This window comes from Ursus americanus, chromosome 14 (genome assembly GCF_024610735.1).
Source record: "Ursus americanus isolate L20-20 chromosome 14, mUrsAme1.1.p, whole genome shotgun sequence".
Lineage (NCBI taxonomy): Eukaryota > Metazoa > Chordata > Mammalia > Carnivora > Ursidae > Ursus > Ursus americanus.
Window position 1 is genome coordinate 27,961,886 of NC_142140.1, and position 20,356 is coordinate 27,982,241.

General features: G+C 39.8%; 1 protein-coding gene across 1 annotated transcript in view; it reads left to right on the forward strand.

Annotated features, from left to right (window-relative positions):
- CADPS (calcium dependent secretion activator) overlaps positions 1 to 20,356 on the forward strand; it is a 799,713-nt gene that overhangs the window by 554,813 nt on the left and 224,544 nt on the right. Inside the window, exons 14-15 of the mRNA XM_087866885.1 lie at positions 7,762 to 7,995; positions 12,394 to 12,515. Of these exons, the coding sequence (XP_087723011.1) occupies positions 7,762 to 7,995; positions 12,394 to 12,515 (356 nt within the window). The remainder of the gene's footprint in view (positions 1 to 7,761; positions 7,996 to 12,393; positions 12,516 to 20,356) is intronic.

Genomic DNA, 20,356 nt, shown 5'->3' on the forward strand with positions numbered 1-20,356 from the left:
CAATCTGGTGGTTCTTGGGAGGGAAAGTGGGGTCTGGGCAAAATAGGGGAAGGGAATTTAAAGGTATAAACTTCCAGTCATAAAATAAATAAGACACAAGGGTGTATGTACACAATAGGGAATATACTTAATAATATTGTAATAACCTTTTTTGGTGACAGATGGTAGTTAGATTTATATGGTGATCACTTTGTAATGTTAATAAATGTTGAATCACTGTGTTGTATACCTGAAACTAATATAATATTGTGTGTCAACTATACTTCAATAAAAAAATGCCTTCACAAATACAGGTCCTCATTTTTTCCATCACCCCAATCCAGAGATTCAAGATGCCTTTCAACCAGGCCTGCACCTTACCTCTTCCTAGCCTCTCTCTCTCTCTCTCTCTGCTCATCGGCCTTTATTATATGTTTTGGGCATTGGCTGTACAATTTCACGTAAACTCTCATTTAGACCTGTGATAAACAATCCAGGGAATTACAATAAATCTTCTTAGTTTAGGCACATTGAAGAGTTTAAGTGATGTCCCCAAGTTCACTTAGCCAGTAAGTAGAAAGCTGAGTGCTCTGATTCTGAGTGTCATGCTCTTTTTTTGAGTAGTCAGATGACAGGCAGGAAGTTACACCAGGACAGGAGTCTCTCTCTCACTGATGGTTGCCCCTCCAGGGAGGTATTTTCTCTCTTCCACTAAAATTTACTGTACATTTCCTTTAGTTTATCCAGAAGGCCAAATGAAGCAATACCATCAGGCAGAACTGGCTCCTGGAATTCTGCATCCTTTCTGATTTGACTTCCTTGGAATCTGAAAAAGAGGTTGTAAGGACCCTGGTATTTCTGCTGACAGCATTGTCATCATCACATGCTTATAAAAGGCATATGTTTTTCCTTTCTTCCTAGGAGCGAAGGGAGGCAAATGCAGAGCTGCTTTCCTCCATTGAAATCCTGTGCTGTAATCTGTCAATTAGTCACACCCACATGCCACAATCATCAGACAGAGATGGCTGCATGAGCCTTCACTGTGAACATCAGACGTCCTATCTTAAAGTTCCATGAACAGGGGCACCTCAGTGGCTCAATCAGTTAAGCTAATCCAACTCTTGATTTTGGCTCAGGTCATGATCTCAGGGTTGTGAGATCAAGCCCAGCATTGGGCTCCATGCTGGGTATGGAGCCTACTTAAGATTCTCTCTTTCTCTCCTTCTGCCCCCCCCCCGTCCAAAAAAAATGTTCCATGAAGAGATCTGAATGCCTTTTTTTTAATGTTGTAGAAAAGACTTCTTAATCCCTGTTCAAACATTTTCCCAAATCCTCTCATATTGATATTAAAATGTCCCCAAATTTCACCTAGGAATTAAGTCTAAGTTATTTAAATTGTGTGATCAGAAGTTGACATTGGAGCTTAAACAGACAGATTGTAGCATTAGTGGTACTGTGGTATTTGCCAATTCTTTTGGCCACATTTTGAGGTAAAATTCCAAAATTTGTGAGCTAGTTATATGAGACAAATAATACAGCTTTTGTAGTATTCATGGCAGAGGTCTGGGAGTGAAACACCATTGGTTTTTCACACTATCAGGTAAATGTGGAGTTGCCATTTAAACTCCTGTCTCTGCAGAGCAAAATTATCTCATACCTCTGGCAAACATTGATGAGAATATGATCCAGGAAGGAAATAATGTCCAAATATTTCCCTGATGGAAAGGTTCTATTCCATGCATTGCCAAAAATCAGATAAAAATGAAATCTTCTCCAGCCAGAGAATGATACTACTCGCCCCTGCCCCACGCAACTTACAAATTAATTTTTTGTACCTGAGTCATGAAGAAGCAGTGTCCAAGCACACAAATGTTTAGTTAGATTTTTTTTACCTGGAAGAATGTGTGTAGGGAGCATCTCCCTGAGTCTGACCTTTGCAGGTAGTTACCAACCCAGGAAAATCTGAGTTTAAGCAAAAATCTAAATGCTGGGACACCTGGGTGGCTCAGTTGGTTAAGTAAGCATCTGCCTTCAGCTTCAGGTCATGATCCCAGGGTCCTGGGATGGAGCCCCGCATTAGGCTGCTTTCTCCCTCTGCCCCTCCACTCCCCTCGTGCTCTCTCCCTTGCTCTCTCTCTCTCAAATAAATAAATAAAATCTTTTAAAAAAATCTAAATGCTGAGGAGATCCTCTGAAGTTCATTAAATAACACAAAACCACTTAAAGATGGGGTTATTTTTTTTTTAAGATTTTATTTATTTATTTGACCAAGAGGGACAGTGAGAGAGGAAACACAAGCAAGGGGAGTGTGAGAAGGAGAAGCAGGCTTCCCGCTGAGCAGGGATCCCGATGCGGAGCTCAATCCCAGAATGCTGGGATCATAACCTGAGCCGAAGGCAGAAGCTTAACAGCTGAGCCACCCAGGTGCCCCAAGATGGGTTTAGGTAAAGAAGCCAATGCTGGAAGCTATCATACCTGTGCCCAAAATACCTTCTAATGTGTGTGATGCTGATTTTTACAAATTATTTACCAAGACCTTCTTTCTCTCATTTAACATGCCTACCTTTCCCTCATCACTCCCTGCACTTTACCCCATGCCCACCCACCATTACACAGTCCACGTTGACTGGTAATAGTGGAACACTCAGTGCTGTGGAGGGCTTGGCTTTCCCTAGTCCTCTGCTGAACACTGAGATGAAGTGATGCAGAGGGTGGGCCATGCTTAGGGGCCCAATAGGGTTTACCTTGGTTCTTTGCCATTTGGGGCCAGTTAGTTCTGCCCTATCATATGGTAGGTAAAAACGGGGGCTCTAGGTTTCAAACTAAATTCTACTAATCGTTGATTTAACTTCTATATCATTTTCCTCCAGAACATGGGATTAAATAACAGCACTAGCCTCAATAGTTGGAAGAATTAAATGAGGGAAAGCATGTAAAGAGCTTAGCTTAGTGCCCAGGACACAATTAACAATTGTAAGTGCCAAGTAGCATCATGGTCTTTATGATAGTCACCATCATTATTATTGCTATGTTATTGTTAGTGGTGGTGGTAGCATGGTGCCTGATATAAATAGATATGGATATGTGTGCATGCATGTATGTATATGTGTATGTATATATGTATATATGTGTGTGTATATACATATATATAGCATGCATGTGCTGATTTTACAAATACATAGTCAAAAAGTATTGATATTTGTTATTACCTTCATGCTTCACAATAACTCTCCACTTCAGATATGGAAACTAAAATTCAGACAGGTGAAGAAACCTGTCTAAAGTCACACAACTAATAGGAAATAGACCCAGGATTCAAAGTCAAGTTGATTTCACCCATATGGACTGGATAAGATTCCTTGGTGCCTTTTGTACTCTGTACATGCCTGTTCGTGTGTCACGTGCTGTCTACTTGATCATTTGCTGGCATTCCCCTTCACCCAATAGTGTTGCCTCTTGGGTGACTCTTTCATCCACTCTTTCACTCTAACATCCACACCACCTGACACATGATAGGAGTCCAGGAATTGCTTGAGAGATTGTTTTGGATAAGAGCAACACTGTCGGTGAGCTTTGTGTCTAGAAAGTATCCCTCTGCCACATCTTCCTTCTGATCATCTATCAGTTTGTCATTTGAGCCTTTAGAGTCTAAGGATCCTCTATCTGAGTGGGGGTATCTTTGTCAGCTTTTACATGTACCCACTTCATCCTCTATGGAGAAAAATGCAAAGACAGAAAAGAAAAGTAGATGGCTGACAGAGCTGTTAGCACTTTCAAATGCTATTTTTCAAGATGTTCCAAAAAAATCACTCAGTGTGGCTGAGCATAAATAACCCTGTTAGGAATTGTCCTTGGGAGGCCATCCCCATTGAGGAATGTTATCAGTCCAAAACAAAATAAATGGACAGTAGAGATTTTCTTTGGAAGACTTTGTCCACCCATATGCTGTGTCTTTCATAAAGCAATATGAATAAACAATGTTTTTGTCAAGGCTAATTTACTTTTATGCCTGGGAAAGTAGCAATTGAGATGGAAGACTACATTTTCCTTATTTTGGCACAACTTGAGCTTTGAAATGTGTTTGTAATGGGTCTGCTGCTGAAAACTCCCCTCAAGAACCTCAGCCTCGATTGACAGAATGCTATTTCTTCTCAAGGCTTTAGTACCCAGGGCAGAAAAATGTCCTTGTTTTCCCTTGCAGACTTCAGTTTTATGAGCCTCTTTTTATGATGTCATTAGGAACTGTGTAAGTTCTGGGAGGAGTGATCATTCTTTGGATTTTTCCAAAATCTGCTGCATAAAGTTTGTTGGACTCTAACTCTGGGCTAAAGTGTTATTGTCTATAACCACTGGGTCTTCTTGCAAAACCTCAAGACTATGGAGTTAAGAGGAATTGAGTGAGTCCTAAAGATGGGTGTGATAAAAGGGACTGCACTTGATGGTAAGGTTTCTTTGCTGATTGGCAGGAAAGAATCCACTTCACAGACATGATGGTTTTTCTCTTCATCTCCATGGCAACTGCAAGGCCGGCAGCTGCCAGTAAAAAATGAGAGATGCCACTTACCCAGTTTCCCAAGTATCCCATGTAGTTAAGAGGTTTGAGCCCCAACATAAGAAGGATAGAGGTCAGTGTAACATACCTCAGGCTGCTGGTGTGTAGCCTGCTTGGTATCTTCTAACATGGCCTTGGGGACCATTTTTTGACCATGAGTTAACTTCTGTCTTCCCTTTGCTCTCAATAAGGGCCATGTTCAAAAGGAGATGAGGGGATATTTTGCGGCCATGTACAGTAGTACAGACCTTCTTGGATTCATGGTTGCTTGTATATTTTCCATGGAAAGGATAAAAGAACAATGATCCTGTCCCAGCCAACTCAACCTGGTGGCAAACTCTTCTTCATCCATCAGACTCTTAGCCCAAGGATCACCTCCTCTGGAAAGCCACTCCTGATTCTCTCAGCAAGAGGTCATGTCTCATACACTGCTGTTACAGCATCTGCCTTGATGTTTCCCCAATAGATCTTTCTTCCCACTGGTTGTAAGCTTCAGTGGAACAATCCACATCCTTTCATCATGATCCCCCCCTAGTGCCTAACACTAAACCAGACATAGTGCTGGTGGTAGTAAATATTTTCTAAGTGATGGTGGACCAGCAGCCAAGTCCTCACATCTCCATGGTCTTTTTCATAAAGTTTACCCAAGTCTCTAAGGCACACAGTTATCCTGGATTGAGTCCAAGAATGATAAGCAAAAGGAAGCCCACTGTGCCAAAGTTTTGAAGAAGTAAGATTCTTGCCTTGAATCATTACTAGCTCTAATTGTGCTCATCAACCTATCATGTTATTTCAGAGGTGTCCCTCCTGCTTCTCCTCTTACTTTCACCCACAGTGTGTTTAGAAAGCACCACATGGTGGGCTGAGGCCAACCATAAAGCAGGAAGTGATTATACTAATAGGCTCCAGAAGGAACCAGTACTCAAAGGTTCCTGGGTAGATTTCAGACCACTGTGCTCATTTACATGGAGAAGCAGAATCTCACTGTTCTTTCAGAACTATGACTGAGTTTTAGATGTATTGATATTTAATATGGACATTTTGACAAGCCATCCATTGATTCACTTGACTCATATGTATTAAATACTTACTGTGTGCCAAAGATGATATTCTAGAGAGTAAGAATTCACCGAGGGTATCAAGACAGACATCATGGCCCAGCAGGAAAGATAAACAATAAATAAATGTCACCATTTTCCATTAATTATAATAAGTGTTACCAAGAAGTTGAACTAGGTATTATAAGAAAGTAGAATAAGGGGATTCAACCTAGGGAAATAAAATTTTGAGGCTGAAATGTAGAAGATGACAAGATGGCTGAGAATTACCTAGGGAGGCAAGGAGTAAGGGGAATGCTTATGACGCCCCTAGGTAGGAAGAAGACTGGCGTAGCACAAAGGCATCTCCAAGCTCTATACAGAGGATTTACTATATGAATTTTAGTGAAACTTATATGGTAGCAACTATAGCTAACTAACATAGCTAACTAATGTGTGGGGAGAGTTATTGAAAGGAAAACAAAAGAATCTCAGAGCCAACAGGAGAAATAGGTGGGCTTTATGGGATTTAGAAAACCAATGAAAGTCAGAGCTCCTTTCTGTGACTCTAAATAGCTTCTTTTCTCCTCTTCCCTTCCTCCCGCCTTCCTGCCTTTCTTTCCTCCCTCTGTTAGTCTCTACTTCTATCCTCTCTCTACCTCTTTCTCTCTCTTTGTCAAGTGTCTTATTCTTTCACCTATTCCAATATGGCAGCTACCCATGAGTCTACATGATCTTGCGATTTCGGCTCCACTGCTAATTGCAATCTCAATATCTCTCAGTTCATTTGCTTGAGACAGTAAATCTGGTTGACTGTTGGCCACTTAATTGAATTAGTTGGTTGATTTGGGTCAGGTGCCCATGTACTACCCACATCTTATTTTTTTGCCACCCAGAATTGGCAAACCAATTCACGTCCCATGTGATCCAGGTGGAATTCTACACGCTCAGCCACAGGGATGGAGGAAATAACTCATGCCTAAGCAACTCAACACAATGTATCACTAGCCATAAATGGTGGTTCAGTGTATGTACATAAATCAGACTTTGGGTGAGAATTTTGGGATAAAAGACATTACAAGAGGAGATATTCACCCTTCCTTTAGATAACATGATGTGATGTTACAGGTGCAACCTTTCAGTGCCATTAAGGGGAGCTAGACTGAGCATTGGGCCAACCCAAAGGAACCCAAACCAAAATTTGGGAGAAAAATTCAGTTGTGATATCATCTGAGTCGTGATTCCATCCTCGCTGGAAGCTGGTCTACCCCAGGACATTTCAAACCAATAAATTCCCTTCATTGTTTAAGCCAGCTGCAAGTTGAATTTTTCTATCACTTGCAAAAAAAAAAAAAGTCAAATTGATGTGGCTTGCCCCTCAACCTGATCAGTATGGACCATGGCTAAGGAGGGCAAGTTTATGTTTCAAGTGGGAAATGATTCTTTGAGAAGGTGATTAATCCAAAGTATATTTAAGGCACTTGGACAACTTAGAGGTATAAAGAACAGCATAATTAAAGCATGTTGCTATTACAACTGAATGTATAAGCAAGGAAGGAAAAAAATTGAGGTCAGTTATGATACTGAATTGCTTTATCTTCTTTTCTAAAGAATTTTAATCATGTTTTTCATCACTTCATTAATTTTTTCAATTTTTCTTGAAAACAGTAACTATTCTTTCTACTATTCCTTTTAGAAATAGCTACAGGCTATGTTTGAAACATCTCAAATGAGCTCCTCTTGAATTATTCATGTGAGAAAATCTCTATACGTATCCAGAAATAGGGTGTCTTTCTGTCTCCAAACTTAAAAACAACTGATTGCATTTTGCTAAAAAGAAAAACTGTTTCGACCAAAACCAGATTTAAAAAATATCACCCCATTTTTCTTTCCACAAATCAAATTTGCTGGAGAAAACTGGGGAAAAAATTGAACTATAATAAAACATTTGACTCTTTCTTACTATATATTTATGTATATATCTCTTAGCTGTTAGGGATTGTAAATAACTAGGAGGCAGGCAGCTATCTACTCAACTAGGTTGAACATTTTTCTAGGACAATGCCATAATATCTGAGCAAAATTTCACTTGTGGTAGATGTTATTATAACTCTGGGCTGTAAGATGAAAACCTTCTATGTAAATCAGGTATCTATTTGCTCTTCTGCTCATATTTTTCTTTTTCTTTATAAGGAGCGCAAATTTCCCAAGTTTGTATCCAAAGAAATGGAAAACATGTACATTGAGGAGCTGAAGTCATCAGTCAACCTGCTCATGGCCAACCTGGAGAGCATGCCAGTGTCCAAAGGTGGCGAGTTCAAGCTTCAGAAACTCAAACGCAGCCACAATGCTTCCATCATCGACATGGGCGAGGAGAGTGAGAACCAGCTCTCCAAATCAGACGTTGTGCTGTCTTTCTCCCTGGAGGTAAAAAGCCCTAAACCCTTGAAAGTTTCCTGGCACAGCCAGCAGGATGTGGGTAATTAGATGCACCACAATCAGCTTGCTTTCCTCCTTGCACCCCCAGAGCCGTTATTAAAATAACAGCTTGCTAAGCATAGGTCAGCTAATCAGCAAGTGATTCCCCATCTCCAGGATCCCATGCTTTCCTTCAGGAAATGCAACCTTAAGAACCACCTACTAAATTTCATCTTGCAGTATTTTCCATCTTAAAACAGTGCTCAAGGATTTTGTAAAGACCTTATGCAATTTAGAAAGTTTAAAATTTTGTCGTCTCATGTCGCAGTTATGAGAGAAATATCTAGCATCATTTGATGAATTGTAGATTTTCTTTCCTGTCATCTCTCCTGTTGGCTACGTGGTAGAGAGCCTCTTGTTGCAGTGGAGCCTTTTTAGTTGATTTCATCACCCAAAGAAAGAACCCATTCAGACCGGGACTGTGGCAGAATGCGCCACATGTCAATAAATTTCTCTGTAACTTCTACTTACATGTTTGTTTTTCATACATGTAATTTAGGGAGTGGATCTGATCTGGCTACATTGGAACTGCCTGGGAAGCTGGTTCAGTGTGCAGATTCCTGGCATCACCTAAACCTATTGACCCAAATCTCGAGGCAGGGGAAATACAACATGGTGCAGTCACTTTGGAAAATAGTTTGGTGGTTTCTCAAAAAGTTAAACATAAAATTACCACATGGAAAGTGCAACTCTACTCTTAGATATCTACCCAAGAGAAATGAAAACACATGTCCGCATAAAATTTTGCTCTCCAAATGTTTATAGCGGCATTATTCTTCCTAGCCAAAAATAGAAACAACCTAAATGTGTATCCATTGGTAAATGGATAGACAAAATGTGGTACATCCATCCAAAGGGTTACTACTCAGTAACTGAAAGAAACAAACTACAGATATATGCTTTGATTTAGATGAATGTCAAAAACATTCTGCTTAGTGAAAGAAGGCAGACACAAGAGACACATGTTGTTTGATTCCATTGATATAGAATGTCTAGAAAAGGCAAGTCTCTAGAAACAGAAATTAGATTAGTGTTGCCTGGGGCAGGAGGTAGAAATGGACATGAGGGACATTATTGAGGGAGATAAGAATGTTCTAAAACTAATTTATGATAATAGTCCTGCAACTTAGTGAATTTACTAAAATCATTTCATTGTACACTTGAAATGGGTCAATCATATGATCTGTAAAATATGCCTCAGTGGTGTCAGAAAAAAAAAAAAGAATCTCTGGGTGGAGTGCACCATGAAATGTGCATTTTAATGAGCCACCCAGGTGCTTCGTATGCACTCCGAAGTTTGAGAATCATTCATAACTTATTAAAGCTCAGAACCCCACAAGGATTTTATAATAGCCCTAGACTTGGGGAGACCAAGAGAATAGATCAAATTTCTGCAGATTTAATTAGGATTTGTAAAGACTAAATTAATTTTCTAGAGCATCATTAAGGCTTGCTGTGAATTAACTGCAGATAATTTGTTTTACTTTGCTCAGTTCAGATCAACATAGTCACATTACAGTGTTTTCAAAATGTATTTTGCAGTTGGAAGAGGCAATATTCAGTTAAATATAGGGCACTTGATGTGTGAAAAAATCATCAGTGTAATTTCACAGAAACTTCCTTTCTTTCTTTTTTAATACCACCACCTGAGGTACTGAATGCTTTTTCTTAGGTGTCTTTGAATTTGATTATTGCCAATTAGAGGTGGCAATTTATTCCCTACTGCCTCTTGTCTTTCTACAGAAAGTGGGAAAAAAGTGGTTTATTGATTTTCATGAAGCTTTTAAATCCATAATTTCCTAATTCTTTATCAGCACTCAATATTATACAGCTGATTATCTGAAATATAGATGTGAGTCCCCAACCGTACTCCCATGTGTACATGACTCAAACAGTCTTTAACTTGTAAGCACAAGTACAGAATGAAATGCCCTAGGGTTCCCAAATACTTTTTACTTGGAACACTAAATTGCGCATACACTAAAACTGCCAACAAAAATCATTGTTCGTCTGTGTGTTGGGTGACATAGTGAGGGGGTGAGAAGAGGGAGATAGAGGACTATCATCTCATCAGGGCAGACTGGGTTTGAATTTACAGGTTGGTACAAGACATGTTTCATGTACGTATAGAACTGCATGGCTGGGAAGGACACTATAGAGCTGTTAAGTGCAGCAGGAGAACTGAGGTCCAGGTGGCCCAGTGGCATGGCCTTGCGCCAGGGGAGTACTCTGGTAGAAACAATGGGCATGTGTAGAGTGCCGTCATGCCTGCGTTGCATCATTAACTCAGTGAATCCTCCCAACAGTCTTTTGAGCCATTTGCAGATGTGGAAACAAAGCCGCAGAGAGGTTAAGGAACTTAAAAATAATGATACAGCTAGTGAAGATGCAGATTCAGGATTTGAACTCAAATCTTTTAAATTATAAAAAATGCTGTTCTTTCTACTGTGCCTCCCATTTCCTTTCATTTATATGGTTCTTCCCAGGGTGAATACTTTCGGTTACATACATCATCTTATTTGGTCCTCACGCAACAGCCACAGAGGGATGTAGAATATATATTATTATCCCCATTTTACAGATGAAGAGACTGAGACTCGGGAGATTTAAAAGAAAAGTGGAGTGACTTCAAGGTCAAGTCATTTGCCCAACATCACATGAGTAATACCATGGTTTTTAAAGTATGGCTCCTGGATCATCAGCATCAGCAGCACCAGGATATTAGAAATAAAAAGTCTTGGGGTCCATCCCAGACCTGTTTATCAGAAATTCTGGGGGTGGAGCCCAGCAGTTCCTGGGTTTAGTAAACCCTCCAGATATTTCTGATTTGCAGTTAAGTTTGAGAAACTGGGCTATGAAGCAGCAAAACTGACTTGGTTCAAGGCCAGCCCTATTGCACTTCCCTGAATCAAGTCCATTGAAGACATGTACATACTGGGTGTTGTATGTAGGGGATGAAGCACCAAAGTCTGCTCCTGAAACCAATATTGCACTGCATGTTAACTAAATAGAATTTAAATAAAAATTTTGAAAAAAAGAAAAAAGAAAGAGTGTACATTTGTTGCACAACCATATCTTTTTCCGTGTGTCCTTCCATTACCTCTTTTGGAGTACAATTGAGTGTTATTTTTATATCTCTTGCTTACTATAGATCGCTGATGCAGGTCATTTGTTTCAGATTTTCAAATCAGTATATTTGCCCTATCCTCCCCTCCTGTCTTCTCTCCTCTGATAAATGACAGGACATACTACTGAATATGAGAATAGCAGGTGATTGATTGGAGTTAAGGGTAGTGGTGGGAAGTGCCAGGAATTGTAAATGATATATCTTGGTCCAGCAAAACACCAGCTTTTTTCCTTAGTCTAGAACAGAGAGTATGCAGCTGCAGACATGTTTTTGTTTTGATTCAACAATGTTGGCCTGCCCAGAGTTTGTGTATTTTATTCCTCCCTTCTTGGATTATTGTCAGAATTTCAAAATTAGATTTCTGACTTTGATTCTGATTCAGATTTCCATTTTCTGATAGGAAAAATCACAGTATCTAGCGACTCCAGACTAAGGAAAAACAAGGCCACGATGGGCTGCAACTGGGTACTAACTGCTCTGTTTAGATGGAGCGTATGCTCTCTTGTTTTGCCCCAGGCCCCACTACTCCCTGCTGCATCTCCACCTCTAATGCTGAATGGTATTTGCCCTTTATCTTAGCATTTGCATTATCACTTATCTCATTGTAAAGAGAAAAGTGAATTTCTGAGCCTTTGTCTCTGCCAAGTTCTGAATTAAAAGCTAGACTATTTTTAAAGAAAATAAGAGAGAGCCTATTTCTTTGTAGAAATGAAAAGTGATCCTATGCATTCAGCCCAGGAAAAGAGCAGCCCATTTCACATTACCTGTCTGGCCCCTGTGAGCATCTGAAAAAGTGAGGGTTGTCTTTCCATCTGGGAGGCAATAAGTTACAGTATGAAGAATTGTATCTTCAGGCTGGACTGATACCAGCCTGACTGATAGAAAACTGATAGAAGGGGCGCCTGGGTGGCACAGCGGTTAAGCGTCTGCCTTCGGCTCAGGGCGTGATCCCGGCGTTACGGGATTGAGCCCCACATCAGGCTCTTCCACTATGAGCCTGCTTCTTCCTCTCCCACTCCCCCTGCTTGTGTTCCCTCTCTCGCTGGCTGTCTCTCTCTGTCGAATAAATAAATAAAATCTTTAAAAAAAAAAAAAAAAAGAAAACTGATAGAAGCTACCAGATACCTCTTGGGGTTTTTGGTAACTTCTTAATTTTCTTCTGGGTGATGCTGTCTATGGACTTTGGCAATAACCTCCACCATGTGTAATTCTCTTTCCAGGTGGTGATCATGGAAGTCCAAGGCCTCAAATCCTTGGCTCCAAATCGCATTGTGTATTGCACAATGGAGGTGGAAGGAGGAGAGAAACTACAGACTGACCAGGCTGAGGCTTCTAAACCAACGTAAGTTCTGTTCCTCCACAGTTCATCTTCCAGAAAGCTGTGCTCATTGGCACCATTTGTCTCACTCCAAGTTAAAGGTCTGGTTTCCCCAGAAGGTTCTAGAAGTCATGTACCTTGTTTATTTTCCAAACAAGATGACTTGATTACATTCTTATTCAGCAGCCATAAAGATTCCAGTTCTTTCAGAGCAGAGAACAGAAGGAAAGTAAAGAAACAGTCTCCTTTCTGGAGGCTTTATGTGTTCACCTCAGCTTCAATCCTTTGATACAATGTATAGGAGAGTTTGATACAAATTTGTTTTATTAGATTTACTAAATGATATTTGGTTCATGGTATAAGCAATTTTTTCAAAAATCTTTCTCTATGTGCCACCGTTATGACTATGTCAGTAAAGTAATATGTTATATTAAATATAATACATTAATGCATTTGGTCAACACATATTTGTCAAATACTCACTGTGTTTGTACAAGGTAGTGTTGCCCAGTGGAGAGGAAGGTAGTTACTGCTGTAGCCTTACAGAGTTCACCATTGAGTAGAAGGATCAGAAATATAGTCACATAAATATATAATTACAAATAGTTATAAATGCTGAAAAGGAAAGCGTGCTTTGAGAGGAGGTAGCAGGGGTCCTAAATCACTTTGTGGGGACAGAGTCAGAGTAGGCCTTCTTTAGGAGTTATAAGACATTTGGGCTAGTATTATAAAAGTCGAGTGAGATGGGGTGGGAGTAGAAAGAGTATTCCGGGCAAAGTCAGCTTGTGTAAAGGCCCTGTGGTCAGCAAAGACCCTGTGGGAAAGCAGAATGGAAAAAAGGTTGGTGGGCTAGAGTTCAGAGAACAAGGTATGCCAGAAGCTGCCAGTGAGGTAGGAAGGGACCAAACAATGAAGGACCTTGCTAGACCATGGAGAGGAAAGTACAGGGATGTGATTAGATATGTATTTTAAAAAAGATGGCTGTGGCTGCAGTGGAGTGAGCCAGAGTTGATGCAGGAGACCAGCTAGGATTCTATGACAGTGGTTCATAAAATGATGATGATCAGTTCATTTGGGTCAGTAGACTCTCAGGCCTCAACGATTCTGGAGAGGTCACTGCTTTTTTCCCTCCCTATCCACTGCCTCTTTCCCTTCCTTTTCTATCTCAATTAAGCCAGCCTACACTAATGAGCATTCTTTTTTTATTGTTGTTAATTCATAAAAGTCATAAAAATGGTAACCCCTGATAACAATGTACCGCCTCTCCTTCCCCAGAGCATTATGAACTGTTTAGCAGAATATGAATAACTTACCAGCATGTTCAAACAAAATAGTTCAAAGAAAGCACTGAATGTTTCCCGGACTAGAGAAAAATCTGAGGGCATTGTATGCCTTCAAGTGGTTCTTTGCATGAATAGGCAAAGACCTCAGATGCTCAGAAGCTGGACAAAATTAATGAATGTAAGCAAGAAGAAATGGAAACCAATACAACTTGTCACACACTACCCTTCCTCCCTTTTTTTAACTTAGTTTTAAACTGAAAATGAATGCAGTTTCTTCTTTACTGCCTGCCTTTGATAAAAATCCTAATTTTTCCCACACCTGCCACCATGGTGTGATCATTATCAATGCTATTATGTTATGCTGTATTTATACATGCTTTTAAAAATGTGTCATGTGTGGGGGAAGAAAAACTTATTTGGTGTTTCTGCCAACTTTTTGGATGTTGGGCCCAATATGGTGTCATAAGATAGAGAAGGAAGAAAGCTCTGATTATTCTAACAGGCTGTTGTTTCATATGAGCTATTTTAACTTAAAACATAATTCATATCATTTTATTGGGTTTAAAGATTTCAGCTGCCAGGGTAAATGATGAGCTGATTTTCATATGCTTATGAATGTTTAAAACAGAGTTTCAGATTACAAATAAATATGGAACACTTTGGTCTACGTTTTTGAAATACTCATATTTCACGTATATATTTACTCATATCCACATATGTGCATTATTATGTACATATTAATAAACATCTCACACTGAAACATTTTGCTTTTCTAGCCAAGAGTGTAATAATTTCATTTCTCTTCCATCAGTGAGCAGGTATTACTAAAACCTCACAGATGATTTGCTTGTTTGCTTGTTTGTTTTTAAATACATTAAGAATGTAGGGGCGCCTGGGTAGCGCAGTCGTTAAGCATCTGCCTTCGGCTCAGGGCGTGATCCTGGTGTTCCGGGATCGAGTCCCACATCGGGCTCCTAGGCTAGGAGCCAGCTTCTTCCTCTCCCACTCCCCCTGCTTGTGTTCCCTCTCTCGCTGGCTGTCTCTCTGTCACATAAATAAATAAAAAATCTTTATTAAAAAATAAATAAATACATTAAGAATGCAAGTTTCATGTCTAGGGTGAAGTCAAATCAGTCAGTAATGGCTACCTTGAGTGCTGTGTTAAGAAGGGTTCTGAGGGCAAATCTATATTCAGGGGAAAATACTGCGTGATAAACTTGATATGTCTGCCATAGGAGAAGAAAAGGTTTAAGTGCCCTGTACTTGCCATTTCTTAGTATCCCAAAGAGATAAATCCAGAGTTTGAAATCTAGCAATGCTGTGTATCTTGCTGTCTCTTCTTTTATCCTTTCTATATCAATTCCTTTTAAATCTCTATTCATCCTCCTTCTAAATCCACAATTCTTTTCCCAATTCTCTTCTTTACCTCTTTCTTTGTCATCATTCAGTTCTAGAAGTTTGTCTCTGTCTCTGGCTTTATCTGGTTGGATGAATGAGGCTATTGGTGCAGTACATTGTCTTCCTTTCTCCCAAGTTTGGACTTACTCAGAATCCTATCATTTTTTTTCTTTGAAGCTTATATTTCTTCTCCTTTTCTTCTCTACTTTGACATATAATTTTTTCCATTACCAATCCCCAGCTATCATGTCTGCTGCTTGATTTTGATTACCCCAAAAAGTGTCCTTTTGAGGGTTATCTTTCATCTCTCCTAATAACTCTACTTCATCATCTGACAAGTTTAGCCCTTTTCCTGCCCTACTCATCTTCTGAATCTTGTTTCTGACTATTCTTACAGCCCGCTGATGCCATACTTTATTTAAACATTCTAAAACCAAAAATTCAATTCAAGCCAGTTTTATTTGTTACTCATTAATTCTCTTGTTGCCGCTACTAAGTATTTTACCCAGTAACTGGAAACCCACATCTTATCCCATCATGCGTCTAGAAGGAATTTGACTTTTGGGGGTTTGTTTTGTTTTGTTTTGTTTTACCAAATACAGTCAGAAATCCAGAAGTACATAGCATAACCCACTTTGTCCAAGGGTGTGGTTTTTTGGAACTCAAATATGGAGATGATTCCAATAAAAACAAGAGCAAGGAGAGTGGTATCATGATTAAGTTTGGGAAATGCAAGACATTACATCTCTTTCTGAGTTTTTCAGCATTCATCATGAGCATTTCAAAACCTTTGAAGATTTCCAACAGTAAATAAACCTATTTAGCTTTGTTTATTCATGAGTTTCCCAAACTTATTTCAACTATTACCTATTAGCATGCATTGGAAATGCTAATCTATATTGTCCAAACCTGGTAATGGAGGTTCCAAGCTCTCCTTCACCTCCTTAGCCAGTGCTGTCTCTTCACTTACAACCAGGGCCCTGCCCAGCATGATCATTTTGCATCAGGTGCGTAATATAAGAATGCTGTGTTTGTGAGTTAAATATACTTTCTGATTGGAAAAAAATGGTGTGTGTGCATGTGTGTGTGTGTGTGTGTGTGTGTGTGTGTGTGTGTGTGTGTGTGTGTCCTCTGCTCATCCTTCATTTTATCAATCTGGGTACTACATGTGGGATATTTCCAAGCAGACTATATATCCTCTCAATTCAGTTGTCCTCCTCTCCTGGGTTTTAACGTGGAAAGCCAGGAAAATATGTTATCACAAGTTTTCAAGCAATATATTTATTTCAAAGAGTATTGCCTCCATTTGTAAAACATTGTTTCTGCTTCTGTGGGAATGCAGTGGAGGTTCTGAGGCAGAAGTAATTGAAATTGTGTCTTTAGGCAGGCAATCTCAGGAAGGCATGAGAATGGAGAAGAGAAATACTTTGTGGATTCAAGAACTCGGATGTATTTGTCCACCTCCCATGAAACAGAGCAGAAGACTTTTCTTCCCATGCCAGGTGTTTTTCAAAAGACAGTCCTCTAGGGGCGCCTGGGTAGCGCAGTCGTTAATCGTCTGCCTTCGGCTCAGGGCGTGATCCTGGCATTCCGGAATCGAGTCCCACATCGGGCTCCTCGGCTGGGAGCCTGCTTCTTCCTCTCCCTCTCCCCTGCTGTGTTCCCTCTCTCGCTGGCTGTCTCTCTGTCACATAAATAAATAAGATCTTTTAAAAAAAAAAAAAAAGACAGTCCTCTTAGCTCTGCTGATAACAGATTAGGTTAAGGTTTTATCAAGACATGGCTTTGAGTAAAATCAAATCATGCGATAAGGACTAACTGCTTTTCCATTTGGTTCTAGCGGATCTTTAACACCTCCAGAGGCCTCAGGCTCTGCGTCTTCTGCAGACAAGAGCCTCCAATTAGAATTTTATAGCAAGGCTCAGATCTCACTTATCCAAAAATGTTTTCTGTGTATTGGGCCTTGGAGTGTTTTAAATGGAAAGAGAATACCTTTTCTGAATGTCTCCTTTGAAATGTAGATGTAAGGGAAAGACCGGAAGGGTAGGCAACCTGCATGCCCTCAACAAGTGTACATGGGATGCTTTCCTTGTGTCCATCTCGGGCTAGGGCTACAGCCTTGACATATCCAACTTTGGCCTTGTAGAGTGTACGTTCTAGTAAAGGGCGCATTCAGTAAACGCATGAACAAATAAACAGGTAAAGCAATAACAGTTTCTAATTTGTGTTACCTTCCATTCATGACTGGTGGTGCTGCTTCAGTGACATAAATGTTCTTTTATAAGGAAATATATTAACATTTAAAAGTGAATTAATTTAAGTAAAATATATTAAGTAAATAATAGCCCAGGTGGTACCTGGATGTGATAAAAAAAAAAAAAATAATCACGGAAGTATCCTGTGTTGGTATGTAGGAATAGCAAAGATGGGGAAGACGGTATGCAAATTACTTTAATTTGGGAAAATTGATGTAAGGAAACGGAACATATTCCCTGAGTGGAAGATAGACTCCAAAGTGACTTTCTTGGTGGATTTGTACCATGTAAGTTATCTTCTAAAGAAAGCAAGCCCTGAAGGTTAAATGCCAGAGAAATTTAAGTAATTGGCCTAAAAAGAAAGGCAGTTTTAGTTAGCAGTCCAATATTGTGCTAAATTATCTGAAATTATATTCTTCTGAATGGAAACCAAGGATGCTACTTGACATTTGATTATTTTTTTTTAAAGATTTTATTTATTTATTTGACAGAGATAGAGACAGCCGGCGAGAGAGGGAACACAAGCAGAGGGAGTGGGAGAGGAAGAAGCAGGCTCATAGCAGAGGAGCCTGATGTGGGGCTCGATCCCATAACGCCGGGATCACGCCCTGAACTGAAGGCAGACGCTTAACCGCTGTGCCACCCAGGGGCCCCGACATTTGATTATTTAACCAGTTTATTATTCCCTGACAAACCACGGGCTTTGTGACGTATGGATTTCATTATTGTCAGGAATTAGAAAACACAACCAGACTGTTTCCTGTCACTTTCCAAGGGAAAAAGAAAATAAGATGCCCTCGCTGGTAAATCTTGTCATAGCCCTAGCATTTTTCAATGGGACCTTATCTAATGAGACCACATTAAAGCAAAAAAACAAAAACAAAATGCAATGACTTTCTGTAACATTTTTCTTCTGTGAAATATATTATTTGTCCTAATGGCAACTCAAAATGGGCCAGGCTTATTACACCCAAATTACTCATACAAATGGAGTCACATTAAATCGCCCCCACAGTAAGTCAGTTACAAAGTCAGAAAAGGAAGTTGCGCCGGCCAATTCCTTGCCTAATGTATCATCTTAATGGTACTTCCTGTCTTAGTGTAACCAAAAATGTTTTCAGTGTACTGGGACTTGGAATGATTTAAATGGAAACAGGACATCTTCTCTGAATGGCTTCTTTGAAATTTAGATGCAAGAGAATGATAGAAGGGCTAGGTACTTGCATTCCCTCAGCAAGTGTACATGGGATGCTTTCCTTGCATCCACGTTGTGCTGGGGCTACAGCCATGAATGACATACATCAAGCTTTGGCCTCATAGAATGTAAATTCTACTAAAGGACTTACACAATAAACAAATGAACAAATAAATATATAAGATAATAGCAGATCGTAATTTGGTTCTAGAAGAAATGAAGAGGTTGCTGCAGTGAAAAGTGATAGGGAGGTAGGGTATTCCAGTGGCCAAGAAACCCTGCTCAGAGTAGGTAATGTGCCACTTGATACCTGAAGGTTGAGAAGGAACATATGACCCAGTAATTCCACTACTGTGTATTTTTCCAAAGAAAATGAAAACACTAATTCAAAAAGATATATGTACCCCTATGTTTATTGTAGCCATTATTTACAATAGCCAAGATATGGAAGTGACCCAAGTGTCCATTCATAGATGAATGGATAAAGAAGATGTGTGTGTGTGTGTGTGTGTGTGTGTGCATGAATATTACTCAGCCATAAGAAAGAATGAGATCTTGTCATTTGCAAGGCAACATGGATGGACCTAGAAGGTATAAGGTTAAGTGAAATAAGTCCGCCAGAGAAAGACAAATACTATATGATTTCACTCATAAGGGAAATGAACAAAGGAAAAAAAGACAAAAAAAAAAAAAACAGACTCTTGAATACAGAGAACAAACTGGTGGTTTCCGAAGAGAAGATGGGTGAAACAGTTAAAGGGAATCAAGAGTATGAGCACTGGGTAATGTATAGAATTGTTGAATTATTATGTTGTGCACCTGAAACTAATATAATGATGTATGTTAATTATACTTCAATTAAAAAATAGAAAAAAAAGTACCAAGGAAAAGATGCCAGGTGCAGGAAATAACAAGTGCAAAGTCTTTCCGATAGGAAGGAGCTCCGTGTATTCTAGGACCAGAAAGGAGAGCAGTGTGAGTAGAGATTAGTCAATGATGGGGAGCATGCTACAGGAAGAGACTAAAAACTAACGTAGGGCCAGACAACTCAGGGCTTCCTAGGCCACAGGAAGGATTTGAACTTTATTCCAAGACCATGGAAAGCTGTCAGAGGGTTTTTAAGCCAGGAAGGATATGATTGGATTTCCATCTTGAAACCTAAAGCATCTTTAAGGACCAGAGTTGATTTGGAATGAAAGGTACATTGGTCAACAAATATGGAGCACATACTATTTCCCAGGCAGGAGGGTGAGGGGAATAATATAGACCTGATCCTTGACATAGAGCCACAGAGAAAAGCTGGTGGGAAAAATCCAAGTGTCCCAGGCACAGAGTGATGAATTCTTCAGGAGTCACTATAGCTTTCAGTACTGCAAAGGCCACCTCATTGACAAAGGAGTGAGGCCTCCTGAGAATCACCTCCTTTCATATTTACCTTTCTTGAAACTCCATGGTCAAGGTCACAGTCCAGGAGACATTTATGTTGTACTGAGTGGGAGCTTGGCTACCATTTCTCGTGTTTTTCCTTTCTGAGAAAGAGGCTTAGCTTCTTTCAGAGTTAATTAAATCATAAATGGTAAAGGCCAACACTGACCCAGAAATTCAATTTTGCTAGGCTCCCAGAAGATGTGTGGGTTGGGAAGAAGCAAAATTATAATTACAGTTTGGGGCGCTCAGAGGCTGTCCAGCCTCCCAGCCCAGAAAGCTTGGTCCAGAAGCCACAACTTTTATTGA